The 15511-nt window shown below is 40.7% G+C and overlaps 1 protein-coding gene across 1 annotated transcript in view; it reads left to right on the forward strand.

The window, feature by feature from the left end:
* Positions 1–1093: 1093 nt before the first annotated feature.
* The window catches only part of SMARCA1 (SWI/SNF related, matrix associated, actin dependent regulator of chromatin, subfamily a, member 1), a 32573-nt gene continuing 18155 nt past the window's right edge, over positions 1094–15511 (forward strand). The window contains exons 1-13 of the mRNA XM_059859758.1: positions 1094–1239; positions 4898–4984; positions 7268–7434; positions 8372–8472; positions 8594–8694; positions 8974–9153; positions 10440–10595; positions 10832–10963; positions 11710–11778; positions 12503–12612; positions 13279–13505; positions 14046–14167; positions 14543–14695. Coding sequence (XP_059715741.1) covers positions 1159–1239; positions 4898–4984; positions 7268–7434; positions 8372–8472; positions 8594–8694; positions 8974–9153; positions 10440–10595; positions 10832–10963; positions 11710–11778; positions 12503–12612; positions 13279–13505; positions 14046–14167; positions 14543–14695 — 1686 coding nt within the window. The 5' untranslated portion in view covers positions 1094–1158. The remainder of the gene's footprint in view (positions 1240–4897; positions 4985–7267; positions 7435–8371; positions 8473–8593; positions 8695–8973; positions 9154–10439; positions 10596–10831; positions 10964–11709; positions 11779–12502; positions 12613–13278; positions 13506–14045; positions 14168–14542; positions 14696–15511) is intronic.

Raw genomic sequence — 15511 nt, forward strand, 5'->3', positions numbered from 1 at the left:
CCAGCTCAAGGACTGTTTTGGGATTCTTAAGCAGTATGAACAAAGTTACAGCTCAGCAGCTGAAAATCTGAATGTCTTGCATGGACAGTGCAATATGTGCCTTGCCAGTAACTAAACTGAGTGGCTTCATCATTGCAATTTTCAAAAGAAATAAGCAAACACTGCTGAATTTAAAATCGCTCAGGAAAAAAAACCCAACTTGTCAGCTATTTTTGTTTTGTGAGCTCTACTGGTACCTCTTAGACCTGCAGATGTTAACAGATGATTTTCTCTCTGGGGCGGTTTAGGAAAGCACACTTGCCATTTGCAGCAAGGTTTGAACCCAAAGCACGGAGGTAGCAGGGCCAGGGGCAGGATCTCAGCCTCTGCCCGGCTCTGGTGACACCCGCACCCAGCTGCGGGGTTCCCAGCATGGCAGGACGTGTTGGAGCGATTCCAGAGAAGGCCGGGAGGCTGGAGCACCTCTGCTCCCTGTGGGGACAGGCTCTGGGGAGATCCTACTGAAGCCTTTCAGTTCTGCAAGGGGCTCATGACTCGGGCAGGCCAACTTTTACATGGGCAGCTAGGACTAGGGGGAACTGTTTTAAACTACGAGATTTGGATTAATTATTAGTAAGAAATTCTTTCATGTGAGGGTGGTCAGACACTGGCACAGGTTTCCCAGAGAAGCTGTAGCTGCCCCTGGATCCCGGGAAGCGCCCAAGGCCAGGCTGGAAGCAGCTTGGAGCGACCTGGGATAGCGTAAAGTGTCCCTGCCCATGGCCGGTGGGTGAAACAAGATGATCTTTAAGGTCCATTGGACCCCAAAGTAGGCTGTGGCGCTGTGCCGCTCACTGGGAGCCGCGGTGTCACTCGGGCGGCCCCGGCCCCCGGCCCCCGGCCCCGGCCCCGGCCCCGGCCCCCGGCCCCCGGCCCCGGCCCCCGGCCCCCGGCCCCCGGCCCCGGCCCCCGGCCCCCGGCCCCCGGCCCCCGGCCCCCGGCCCCCGGCCCCCGGCCCCCGGCCCCGGCCCCGGCCAGGGCCCCGACCCGCGCGGCTATCGCGAGAACCGCGCAGCTATCGCGAGAGCCGCGCGGCGCGGGCCGGCCAGAGGGGCGGGGCCGCTCGGCGCGAGGGGCGGTGGGGCCGCCCCCGCCCCCCCGGCGCCCGCCGAGCTCAACATGGACCCGGGCCCGGGCGAGGAGCCCCGCGCCTCCACGTCCTCCGCCACGGCCGCCGCGCAGGAGCTCGGCGCCGAGGAGGTACCGCTCCGCTCCGGGGGTCCCTGCGGGTGGTGGAGCCTGGCTCGGTCGCCCCCTCCTGCAGCCCCTGCTCGGCCCGCGCCGCCCCGGCCCTGAGGCCGCCCGGGCCCCTCCGCCGCGGCGCCCTGCGGGCCCACCCAGACACCCCCGCTCCCTAGCCTGCCCTTCGGCATCGCCCCGGCACCGGCCGCCGTTCCCGCCGCCCTGCCGTGCCACCGGCCCGGCCCTGCAGCCCGGGGCTGGGGCTGTGGAGCCCTGCGGAGCCCCGCCAGCCCCGCGGCCTGCGCGCTCCCGCGGGGTCCGGCTGCCGGAGCCCCCCGCCCTGTTGTTTCCTTTCCCGCGTCCCGGGGAAAGCTGTCACGGAGCCAGGAGCTCCGAGGGCTCGGGGAGGGAATGTCGGGAGGGCGGCCCGGAGAGTTGGCAGGGGTCAGGGCCTCCCGCTGCCCCTGCCCAGTTCGAATTATGTCTTGGTGCAAATTACACCCCTCGAGAGAACACGTATGGCTGCCAGCCGCCTCTCCTTAGTTTTTTGGAAGAAAGACACAAGGCATGTAGAAAGTGACGTATTCGGGTATCCTTGGAAACACAGAACAAGGTTTAACCCGAAGAATGAATCTTAGAAAAAACTTAGTAGGAATGAGGACCAGTATCATATATTTATGATACTGGAGAAAATTGTGATACTGATAACTACTGGTAACTACTGATAACAGTACATTCAGGTGTTTTATCCCAGTTACTGACAGTCCATTTTGCCTATAAAGAATGTTTGAAGCTTTATTTTGTCATGTATACGAACAGTTATGGGGCAGTTTACTTGCTTGCTCAAGAGAAAATGTTTAAAGATTGTTTCTCTGTTGTATTCAACTTACTCTGCAAAATTTTATGCATGTCAACTGTACAGTCACAGCATCTGCATAACAGTGGCAGTCATGCAACCTGTTGTGCTCTGCTTCCCTGTCAGTGCTTTACTTCATAAATAGTCTTTGTTGTACTACCAAAACTGTCTTACTGGCTATTTGGAAATGTATTTCCATCTTGTGTATGTGAGTTAAACGCAGAAGGAATCCCAGTTATTCTTAGTGCATCTGTTCAGTTTTCAGTAGTGGAAGTTGCAAGGGTAAACTAAGGCAGCAGCAGTTCTTGTTGCCAGTTGTTCATTTATGTGTTCATGGGGCCTGCTCACTTTGGGACTGTTAAACTTTCTGGATAGAAATCTCTCAGCCTGAATTTAGGAACTCTGTTTAGGGTAGTTTAATATTAGAGGTTTTAAGGGGAGTATTTTGTATCCTGGAATACTCAGGATTTTTTGAAAGTGCTGCGTGGATGTTGTAAGGTGTTTAAATGGCCCCAGTTTTCAGGGGACTGTTTAATCTATAATGGAAATAGGTTTTAGACTAGAGACAAATTGTTACTGGCAAGTTTCCTGAGCTAAAAATGAAACTACTTTTGTGATGGTGAATTGCACTGAGACTTCTGCTGTGCTGGTTCCTGACAGATCAGCCCTCTACGTGATGAAGATCTGTTGTGTAAAGTTTCTAGGGAAAAACTCTCAGGCTTCGTGAAATATTTTATGCTTCTGTGTTGTATAAAGCTACATGGCCCTCTTGTTAGGGGGAAATATTCTTACTCATACCAAAATTTAGTAATTGTCAAAGTGTAGATTGTGAGCATTATGCAGAAGCAAGTCTGTGTGTGATGCCTGTCCATCAATATTCAACAGAAACGTTGCAATAAGTCGTGGGGGGGAGGTAGGGACACTGTTTTCTCTTCAAGGCTAAGGTGTACACTGTGATTTTATTGTGCTGTGGCTGCAGTAATAGGTCAGCTCATTTTCTGTTTTAACTCAGTGTGTTATTCAGAAATACTTCTTTCAGAATAAATTTGATTTGTAGGATAAGTTTTATCCTTCTGGGATAATCTGAGTAAGAACAGAAGTGGCATTGCAGCTGCCTGCCTTGGGGCTTAGAAAGATAATACTGCATTACAATTTACTTGGAAAACGTTCAGTTTTAGGGATTCTCATTATGTTATTCTGCTTGAAGAAACTTCATACTTACATGAGGTAGACAGACAGCTTTTTTCCAATAACACATAGCTATCTAATTTATTTCTAGGGCAAGTGAGGGAGATGCCTGAAATGGCCTACTGTCAGTTTGTTTTCATTTAAGGAATAATCTGACACTTCAGTTGAAGGACTGGACCTGATATTAGCAATGTCAGTGTCTCTTTTTGGATTGTGTGTTGTTTAGTAATGGAATGGAGGTGTGAATATCCACATCTGTATCACCTCTCTTTGGCATGTTGGGGTAACTTTGCTTTCTGAGATGAGCTGATTATCTGTGTGATTGAAGAACATTTAAGTGAATAGAATATTTCTAATATTTCTAAATTACCTATTTGCAACATTTGGCCTTGCACAGGTGAGCTGGAGCATTTATAAAATCATTAAGCTGTCAAGCAGCTTCATTTTACACTAAGTACTGTTCACCTCTGCAGAGAATTATGGCTTTGGGCCAAACTTGAAACAGTAATCTCTGACTTCAGAAAACATTCCTCCCATTTGCATGATTGTGCTTAAAGAAGAAGCTGGCGTGTGTATTTATCAGTAACAGTTCTGAAATTTAAATGCAATCTTTCTTGACAGATTTTTAAATATTTGGTACCATTTTGGCCTGGTTTTGCTACTGGACTCTGAATAGTTTAGAGTAATTATTATTTTAATGTATTTAATAGTAGTCTGATACTTAAAGCAGATTTATGCTCTGCACTGTCATATTTTATGCAGACATGGACTCTTGCAGCCCCTTCCAGTTTATTCAGAGCTTTTCAAAAACATTTTTAGAATTTAAGGCATGTCAAAATAGGTTTAATTTTTTTATTGGCATATTTCAAAGACCAATTAGGAAAGTTTTCCTTAATTAGGGGGAAAAAATCTACCATTTCATCATTTTACCAGTATAGTTGTGGAAAACTTGCTTTGAGCTTCACAACTGAAGACAGGCATGAATCTCATAAACTACAAAAGTTACATTTTAGTTACAATTTCATAGATTTCTTTCATATATAGTAAATAAAGTGGTTCTTCTGTCTGAGAGTGTCCCATGGAGTTGTTGCTGCTTGGATTGAATGGGTTGTTTGTATCTTCCTAGGTTTATGGTTTAGTGTCGTTAAGCTGTGTTTCCAATTGAACTTGTGACTATTCATCTAGAAGTGGAAACAGACAAAACCCAACCAAAATGCAAGTGTCAGCAACTTAGAGTTAGGAATCTGATATTTAGAAAAACCTTTAATTTTTAAAAATATTTTATTTTTAAAAACTTTTAAATTTTTTAAAATATTATTTCAAGATACTAAACTTAATTATGCATTTACAGTGAGATCTCTGTGAAAGATTAAACTTAGTGTTCTTTCAGTAATTTCTTTCAATTTGGATCCTGCTTGTAGAGATAAATATGAGGCTCTTTAGTTTCATTGTGGACATGAAGTTTTGCTTTAGGTGAAGTGATATGAATAATGCACTCATTTCATTTTGAAATAATTATTTTTAAAAAGTAGCATGCTTGTCTTGCAGTTTGTAGGTTGGTTCACTTTGATACATTTTGCTAATAAAGTAAATAAAGTGGTATTTATAAAACGTTTAACTTTTGAATTCCAGAAAAATGATCCCCCATTCCAGCTCAAACTTCCTCCAAAGGCAGCTAGACCTGAAAAAGAAGTTGACCCAGAATATGAAGAGAAGATGGTAAGTGCTTTCATGAGAAAATGTACTGCAGCTTTTTATGGCACTTGGTTGTTGGAGCAGGATCAGCACAGTTACAGGGAGTTATTGCAGCCTGGATGTGTCAGAAAGAAAACCAAATCAAGATTGATTTAGGTGTCCATGTCATGTCTCTCACAGTGACTGACAGGTCAGGTGGTGGTGGTTCTGTTAAATACTGTCCCATTCTTCCAAGTATTTTTGTCTGCATGGTTTTTGGAGTTGTACCCTGTGGTTTTTTATACTCAGGAGTTGTCAGTGGATTTTTGGTTTTGTGGTTTCTTTTTTAGTTATCCACACCCATCTATAGTAAAGACTTACTATTCAATGACATTTTATATTTACAACTCTCCCCATTTTGTTTTCAACTGGTCTCTGCCAGTTTTATTTGATAACTCCTGGGGTCATGTCAGAGACATCCTTAAGCTACTTCTTACTTAATTGAAATACTGAAGGTGCCAGTTTCTCTCATATAAAAACAAGGCTTTAAATATTTTAATGCCCCATAATATGTGTGCCATAACAATGCAAAAGAGACTTTGTCCTTGACACCAGTGCTGGGATCTTGTAGTGTTGGAGAGGAGATGTAACAGGGTAACTTCTGTGGTACAAAGAGGCAAAAACCTTGGATGACATTTGTATTAAGTTCTTGGTTTAAGCTGGTACCTCTGTCTTGCATTGTTTTTAAAAGCTTTAATGTTAAATGAATGCCAGACAATTACAGTAGAGTCTGAAAGGACTGGATATCACAGAAGTCAGGGAAGACTACAACTGTTAAGACGTAGAAAAATTGATACCTACATGTATGAACACCTAATTTATAGCTGAAGAGCCACAGTGAATCTGTTCTTTGAGAATGAATTTAGTAAACAGCTAAACTTGTTTCACAGTAATACATGACTTTACAGCTTCCCTAAATTACAGTGTTAGTTCAGTTGTCCTAACAGGCAAAGGGGATTAGATACCAAAAATCTACCTTTTAGCAATTGTGCAGTTGTGAGCTTGACCTTTTCTGTTTTATCAAGATGTACTGTTTATTCTAAGCCTGTGATATTGCAGGCAGAAAATAATATTGTTTCATTCAATATAGGTCCTTACCAACAATGATTATTTTGCCAAAACGATCATGTATTGTTTGTAAACTACAAATCTGCTGAATGGATTTGTTTTTATACTGATGATCATAAACATCAATGCCTCTACTTCCCCTTTCAATAATTTCTTTTTCATAAAGGTTTTACTTTTTATTTACATTGTAGTCGGCTGTCAAGTTATTGGTAGAAATGGTCCGATAATAGTGCAAGGGGGGGAAAGCAGTAATTTTTTTCCCAGGGGATCTCGGTAGAGCTGTTCCTGTGCGGTGAGTGATGCGCTGTTAAAGGAACGCGGCGCCCTCGTGTGGCGCCATCGTGCATTGCACGCCGGGATCGTTCTGCTGCACTTTGGGTGGCGGTCCTGCTCTTGGGGGAGACTTGCCTGCTGAAAGCGACCTGCGGAAAGGCGTGCTGGGGGTCGGGTATTCCTTGGAAAGGCCACGATGCAGAACTACGGTTTCAGTTCTGTCCTTTATATCATGATATGTGAGTGAGATCACATGGACATTGCCTTACATGACACAGTGTTACACGGTGCTTAAATTTCTCACAGAGAAACTGGTAACAGTTGTATTCTCTCCGATAGAATTTGCATTTTTTCATATTATTCTTTAAAATTATGTAACATCTTACCTTCTAAGTATAAGAAAGGCCACGTTTTGCTGTGTGACATAGTGAAGTGCATGTGCCCCATTGAGATTGCAAAACTGAAATGCTCAAAATTTGAAATCTGGCAGCAAAATTAACAAACCTGAGTGAAAGCAGTTCAACCATTACTTCAGAAATAGTTCTAAAAGCAGAGCTACTACATTGTTGTCTTTGATCAAATCCTGATAGCCTTGAAGCTGATGAAAGTTCTGCCACTGACGAGCAAGGTTAGGATTTCATCCTTTACTGCAAGTCATAACTTTAGTTTTGTCTTTATCTTTTGTAAACCAAGATTAAAGTGTCCCTTCAACACTGCTGGTGTACCATGAAGCCTCTCCAGCTCTGTTTCACAGTGCTTGTAGCCCTCTGGGCTGTCTAACAGATGGCCTTGTCAGTCTTTCCTCATATAGGTTGTTCTCATGAGTGTCTGAATTCTGTTTCTTAACAAAAATACGTTTTTATAAAGAAAAGTTATTTAGTTTTCTTTTTTTTCTTTTTTTATTCTCTTCTCCATTTTGGAAACTAGAAAGCAGATCGAGCAAAAAGGTTTGAATTCCTCCTCAAGCAGACAGAACTTTTTGCACATTTTATTCAACCTGCAGCACAAAAATCACCAACATCTCCACTGAAAGTCAAGCTGGGACGGCCACGGATGAAGAAAGATGAAAAACAGAGTTTGATTTCAGCTGGGGAGTATGTTTTATTTTTATTTCTGACTTCTTACATGTTCAAACAGCTTAGACTTTTAACATAATTTGTTTAGAGATTTTACATAGAAATTGTACTTTCAGTAAATCCAGACAATTTCCTATTAGTGGGGTATCAATTTCTTTAAAAGCTGGTTGCTTTGAAAGCATCATCTGCTCCATTAACATAAGTGTGACCTTGGATCAGAAGTGCACTTTTAAAGCAAGTTGCCTGATTCTCGCCATGTAAAATGCTTTGGTCTGTATTGTGGGGTGGCTTTGAAGCACATGAATTGAATTTCTTTTGCATGATGCTGAAGGGGCACTCCAGAAATCCACCTGATGTGACCCAGCTGGTAGTGCACCTGTCAGTGGGACCAGGGTGGGGCTAGAACATGTTGTGACAAGGCAGTGTCCACATTGTGGGGATGTTGGATCCTCAGCACCAACTGGCTCTCCCCACTGGTCTGTCTGTGTTAGTATTGCAGCAGAGCCTGCCTGTAGTGCCTCTGAGAGGTCTTGAAATAACAAGCAACTGTTTTTTTTAAATGTTTGCAAAATGACATTCTATTTTAGAAATTTGAATTTTTTCAAATTTGAATATGTGATTTTTCTGAATTTTGTATTTATCAAGTGATTGAGCCTAAGGCCACCACTGATGTCTTGTATTTCTGTGTTGCTCATTAAAAAGTACCTCAGAGATCTCATGATATTGTCAGATTATAGCTGTGGCTCTGAAAGAGAGGGCTTCATATCCCTCTTATAGCCTTTCTAATTAAAGCTGGAATGACTCCTGAGGAATAATGTATTAACAGGATGAGAGTTTGATCAGGATACCAGAACGTTCACGCTGTGGGTCAGTGATTGCTTCTGTTGTAATTTGGAGTTTGTAGCAGTGTTTTGAAGTGGTTTGTTCACACATCAGTGTTGGGCTCTTTCTTTAGGTACCGCCACAGGCGCACAGAGCAGGAGGAGGATGAGGAGCTCTTGTCCGAGAGTCGGAAAAGCTCCAATGTGTGCATTCGGTTTGAGGAGTCCCCTTCATGTAAGCATGGTGTTGACAGTTCTCTGATTGATTTCATGTAATTAAGATCTGAGCAGATTGCAATTGAAATTTTCTACTTCAAATTAGTATTTTTCTACTTAGAGGAATCTTATATTTACAGATGTGAAAGGAGGAACCCTAAGAGATTATCAGGTTAGAGGTTTGAACTGGATGATCTCATTGTATGAAAATGGAGTTAATGGCATTCTGGCAGATGAAATGGTAAGCAGTAATCTTTTGGATTTTTTTTGTGGTAATTGTTGAGCAAAATACAACATTGAAGTGCTTATAGGATTCATGTACATGCAGTAGTATGCTTCATTCTACAGCAGTCTGGTTTTTCAAATCTAAAATTGTAATGAAAGAAATTCTCTTGCAAACATTTTTTGTGTAGTTTTCTTTAAACAAATGGCATAATTGCCTAGTAAGAAAATGGTTTGAAAGTATTTCTCTGTGTATTTCACTTCAGCAAGTTTTTTTCCCCCCTCTTTGTCACTGCAGGGCCTCGGTAAGACTCTCCAGACAATAGCTTTATTAGGCTATCTGAAGCATTACAGGAACATTCCTGGGCCACACATGGTCCTGGTTCCAAAATCAACTTTGCATAACTGGATGAATGAATTCAAGCGCTGGGTTCCATCCTTACGTGCTGTTTGCCTTATTGGAGATAAAGATGCCAGAGTAAGTGCTTCACATTTCAGAAATTTATGCATTAATTGGCAAAAAAATATCATTTGGGTATGGGGAATTCTCCCTAAGCTGTTTCCTTAATTACAGTGTATTTTAGTAATCTTTAACTGCATTAATGTTGAAAATGCAAAATGTTATGCTTGTTCCTATGAGGAAAAACTGAAAATCAGTAGATGAAATAATAGACTGGGATCTGGGTACATCCCTTGGAGTTGTCTGTTTTTCTGTTGTCTTTCTCTTTGACTTTTGCACTTATTTTTTATCTCTCTTCCATATTTGCAATGTGACAGTGTGTACTCATTTTTCTTTATTGCACTCACTTTGTTTCCTCTCCCTTCACCTTTTTTCAGGTGACTTTTGCCACTCTTGTATTTTATAAGCCTGCCTGGCCTTGTAACTAGGATTCTGCTGTAGAGCTTTTCATCTTTCATTGTGAAGGCCTTAAAATAGATATGGAATGTTTTCCTAACTGAAGAGGATGAACGAGCTGGATGTTTCTGTGAATTCTGTAGCTGCTCGTGTGGATTGCATGGCTGCCTGTTACTGCTTGAGGGTAGAAAGGTTCTAGAAAGGGAATAGGAGCTGGCAGTGTGGCCAGGAAGGCCAGTGGCATCCTGGCTTGTACCAGCCATGGTGTGGCCAGCAGGACCAGGGCAGTGACTGTCCCCCTGTACTGGGCACTGGTGACATGGAGGTGCTGGAGTGTGTTCAGAGAAGGGAGCAGAGCTTAGGAGGAGCAGCTGAGGGAACTTGTTTTTGTAGGTTATAGGACAAAGAAATGGCCTCAGGTGCACCACGTGGCTTTCCTATTGGGATGGTGTTCTTTCATGTGAAAGGATTTGTATGCTTTGATATGGGCCTTGCAAAACAGATGGGACAGAGGAGGGAGCTATTTGGGGAAGAGAGAAGATATTTGGGAGTAGACTATGTAAGTTGGTTTGGTACACTTCTGTGGATTGTATCTTTGGACAAGTTAATTCAGAAGGTTTTTTTCCCCTTTTGGTTGTATGTACTCTATTTGAATTACAGAGAAATGATGCTGAAGAGCAAATAGCTAATTTTGAGTAGAAGCTAATTTGTGTTTTGCTTAACTCCAGTTTTCTCTGCTTGAAGTACAAAGGATTGAAGGCTTTTGTTACAGTAACTTTCAGTTACTGAGAAGATGTTTCAGATGAACATGTGCTAGTTTAGTGATCCTGGTGGAGACAGCTTTCCCTGAATGCCATAAAATTTGTTCATATTTATAAATGCTTACTAATCCAGTTCTTTTGCTCTAGGCTGCATTTATCCGTGATGTTATGATGCCTGGTGAATGGGATGTTTGTGTTACATCATATGAAATGGTAATTAAAGAGAAATCAGTCTTCAAGAAATTTAACTGGAGGTACCTGGTAATTGATGAAGCCCACAGAATAAAGAATGAGAAGTCTAAGGTAAATTTGAAATTGTTTCATACTTGGAGGTTAGTTTGATACAAAAAGATACATCTGATGTGAGCAGATTGCAGGTGTTAGCTGTGGCGTGTTTTTACAATAAAAGCAATAAGCTATTGGGTGGTAAATGTGAATTTCATAGGTAGGTCACTGTCTCTAAGTTTAATTGATATTGTTTTAGGTTTCAAAAACTGATTCACTGTGCTTTAGTGTAGATAACTATGTTGTGTTTCCAGCTGTCAGAGATTGTGCGTGAGTTCAAGACAACAAATCGATTGCTGCTTACAGGAACTCCTTTACAGAATAACCTCCATGAGCTGTGGGCATTACTCAATTTCCTTTTACCTGATGTCTTCAATTCTGCAGATGTAAGTTGATGTTTGCAAGCACAGTGTTGTTATTTTGATTCCTGGGCTGCTGTCAGTAGAAGAGAGGAATGACCAGCCTACTAGGAGATGGACATTGTGCATGACCCAGGTTCAGGGAAAGATCTTTGGCTTACTGTTGACTACTTTTCTTACTCTGCCTAGTTAAAACATTGCATTCTGCTGGTGTGGATGAGCCTCAGACCATTAATAGCAAATGCAATACCTTAAATAAATCAAGAATTACGCAAAATTTGAGAAAGCAATGAAGTAGCATGAGTATTAAGCATCCAAATAGGTATAAGCCTTTTTTTTTAAATTTAGAACTGCAGTAATCTTTCTTCTCTTTTACTGTTAATGTTTCTTTGTGCTTGTATTGCTTGCTTGTGTTATTTTTGCTCTGCTGTGCATCTAATTTTCTTAAGGATTCACGTTGGGTTTTTTTAACTTTTTGCCCCATCATCACTTAAGCACTGAAGGGAGGCACCTGGACACTGCAGTGATGAGCATGGAAAGTTGTATATTAAGCAGGGTGTAATGGTGTTTTGTCTGCAGAGTGATGCACTTGACTCAAATGTTACAGTGTACTGGGGAGATGGCACAGAATTGCAGCCTGATTTTTCTTTCACAGAAGTAATTTGTCTCAAGATTTATGCCACTCTCAGCTGGAATGAAAGAGAGTCAATATATGTCTGTTAAAAGTGCAGATGATAAACTGTTCTTACCAATCGTGCTGTTTCTCATCACAGGATTTTGACTCGTGGTTTGACACTAAAAATTGTCTCGGTGATCAGAAACTTGTAGAAAGACTTCATGCTGTAAGTAATTAAAGCTGTAATCACATGTCATCATTAGCATGCACACTGTAAAGAAGAAAACCAGATTAGTTTCCCCTTCATCTCAAAGCTGAAAAAAAGAACATGAAGGTCTTTAGTTACAGGAATACCTATCAGAATTTTCATTAATTAAGCTTCCTGTTATAGGTACTACTTTTTGTGTGTTACTGTTTGAAGCAGACAAAATCTGAACATAAGATATGAAAATGAAGAATTTTGAGGTCTTTTTAAACCATTTATTATTGTGAATAGTACACTGTTACACATCATGCTAAACTGAATAAAGGCATGCCTTTACCTTTGTTTTACTGTGCATGAGATAAGACATTTTTTGCAGTAGCAAAAGAAGTCAGAGAACCTACAACATGCATTTCTTATACTTGAGCTGTTGGTAGGTTTTGTCCCTTCTAGTGGAAATGAAACAGGGCTCATGTTAAAAAGGATTAAATTTTATAAATTTAAGAGTTTTGCCCCCTCTTAAGATAACAACTGGGATGATTCTGGCAATCCTTATTACACATATTTATATGTGAGTTTAGTCATTGCTAGACAACTTCGTTTTGCAGAATTTTCTCATGGAGTCCCCATGACAGCAATAGATACTGATTAGTTCTGGATTAGTATCAGATAATTGAATCTGTTAGTTTTGTATTTGTGGCAGTCAATTTTATACATTAATCTATGCAAAACATCTTAATTTGTGCAGGTTTTGAAGCCATTTCTCTTACGCCGCATAAAAGGTGAAGTAGAAAAGAGTTTGCCTCCAAAGAAGGAGGTAAAAATTTATCTTGGGCTCAGCAAAATGCAGAGAGAATGGTGAGTTATTTACATTGAAGTAAGATTCTTTTCTGATAAACACTATAGCTCTTCACGCTGATAGTTTTTTCCCTTACATTTGCATGTTGAGACAGTCAGAGAAACTTATTTATAGCTGTCTTAGGGCTTTTGTAAAAAATGCACAAGTTTCAGAGGGCTCAGGAAGAGTAGTGAAAAGAGCTGGGAGGAAGAAAGCAGAAACTTTTTTCCTTCCTTAAGTTTATGTGAAAGAACAAATGCCTCCTAAGCTTCCTCCTGTGATCCAAGTATGTATGCACCAAAAAGTCTTAACCTGAAAGTAGAAGAGAACCCTGAGGAGCTACATACCCAGAAGAGACATGAGACAAGGAAGCCAGGTCAGTGTAGCAGTTTGTGTCAAATAAGTGATACTTTTAATCCACTTTGTACTACTAAAATGGAAGTGTAAAATAATCCAGGGAGTGGCGGATCAGATCGTTGTCACTCTCAGAGAGATTCCCTTTTGTATTTTGGTATGAATTTAGAAATCCTTATTATCAGTCAGATGTTTCATAGTAATGTAGCTCATTGCTATATAAACAAGGCCAACTCCCACATCCAGAAATAGGAATGGTGATATTGCAGGGTTTCATTCATTCATTCAAATAAAAACTGGGAAGTTGTTCAAAACTGCCCTTAAAACCTTAGGTATACCAGGATCCTGATGAAAGACATTGATATCCTGAACTCAGCTGGCAAAATGGATAAGATGCGCCTGCTGAATATTCTGATGCAGCTGCGGAAGTGCTGTAACCATCCTTACCTGTTTGATGGTGCTGAGCCTGGCCCTCCTTATACCACTGACACTCACCTCATCACCAACAGTGGTAAAATGTTAGTTCTGGATAAGCTGCTGGCAAAACTCAGAGAGCAGGGTGAGTACTGTTGATGGACAGTGATCTGAATGCTCCTTCTAAGTAAAGTATCTTTCAAAAACAGCACAGGTTTAGCCTCTCCTGCAGCGAATGTATTCAGCACTTTCTCTGAGGCTGTTGTTGAAAATTAATTTTCTGTAGATCTTAACACATGAAGGAAAAGAAATCTTATGGCAATGATGAATAAGACTAAAAATATGGAGAAGCAGAAGGAAAGGAAGAGTAGAGCCTCCCTTCTCCTTTCTGTAAGAAAATTTCTGATGATGGGATTATTTCATCTATGTGCATCAGTCAGCACCAGATTTCCTTACAGTGGAGTTCTGCTTCTTTGGTTATATATTTCTCCTCTATAATTTATCAAGTAATATTCTTGAGTGGTTAAATCACTACCAGAAAAATAACTTGAAAAGGAAGAGTTATTCAATTTAGGCATACTAAAGAATATTTCACATAAATTCTCAGTCATGCTTGGTAGTAGCTCTGTGATAAGATCAACGTGAAAACATAAAATGAATGTCAAAACCTTCTGTGTTCTGTCAGGTTCCAGAGTTCTGCTGTTCAGTCAGATGACTCGTTTGCTGGATATTTTGGAAGACTATTGCATGTGGCGTGGTTATGAGTACTGCAGGCTTGATGGGCAGACACCACATGAGGAAAGAGAGGTGGGAAATTTGTATGCAAACAAGAAAAGCCTTTGGTTAGGTTAATGAGTTATTATTCACATATATGTATGTAGCCACCTCATTGTTTAAAGTAAAGCAGAAATGCTGCAGTTTTTAAAAGGCTGCTAAGGGAATGTTTCTCCTAACCTAAGTCCACAGTATGTTTTACTTGATCCTCAGTTAAATGAAAAATACAGTATATTGTGGAGTCAGTACAGATTTTCCCACCTGCTCAGTTTCTTACTTTGATAAAATTCTGTTTTATATGAAAATTGTGTAAATTTAAAAGAAATTTAATTGGAAAGCCACCAACATACTGGAAACTTGTTTGAAAGATCTGATACTTCAGTGACACTTTTTTTTTTTTTTTTTCAGGAGGCAATTGACACATTTAATGCTCCTAACAGCAGTAAATTCATTTTCATGCTGAGTACCAGAGCTGGAGGTCTTGGAATTAATTTGGCAACTGCTGATGTGGTTATTCTCTATGATTCAGATTGGAACCCTCAAGTAGATCTGCAAGCCATGGTGAGTTAACTCTCTAACACACATCTGTTGGTTTAAGCTGTTAGTGTTCTATTTTGTATAACTGTTTTCAGAACTTGCACTTTTGTTTTTCTTTACTTTTAGTTTACACAAGACAATACCAAGAAACAAAGGAGTTGAATAAAAGGGCATGAACAGAATTTGTCTAGGAAATTGTAGATTTTTGCCTGTAAATTTGTCTTAATTATTTTCAAAATGAGAGATTACTTCCATCAAAATACAGTATGAATGTTGTTAATAGAAGTATAGGATTATTCTTAATTCTGTCTTTTCAGAAGAGAGTCAATGAATAATAAAGGACTGTTTTCAAAATAAAAGCAGATAACTAAAAGCATGCAGCCTTATATTTCTCCCATTTTGGAAGTTTATGGTTTTACTTTTTGTTTCTGCATAAGCATAAAGGCATTTGGTGGTGATGCTGGGGGTGGAGGAAGTTACCTTTGGGTTAAACCTACTCAAATCTTCTCTTTCTCAGTTCTGAATGTAAAAAAAAATAGAGTCTGTAATTTGTTTCATTTGGAATAAAGCTCGTGTGATCCGTCTTGCCTGATTAGAAGGGTGGATATTTGTTCAGTGGTTTGTAATTTCAAATTTTCTTTTAATGCACTTCAGCACATCAAATATTTAATATCAATAGCTCATCCTTTAGATATGCAAGTTGACTGCCAGTAGCTGACCAACTTCCTGGAGAGTGTAAGTGTGATTTGTGAACCTCAGTGGGGTTTTCAGGAAGAAATTAATATTATGCAGGAGAGAAAAAGATTTAACAACTCATATTTAAAGAAAAAATCCTGGTAC

This window comes from Haemorhous mexicanus, chromosome 14 (assembly GCF_027477595.1).
Source record: "Haemorhous mexicanus isolate bHaeMex1 chromosome 14, bHaeMex1.pri, whole genome shotgun sequence".
Lineage (NCBI taxonomy): Eukaryota > Metazoa > Chordata > Aves > Passeriformes > Fringillidae > Haemorhous > Haemorhous mexicanus.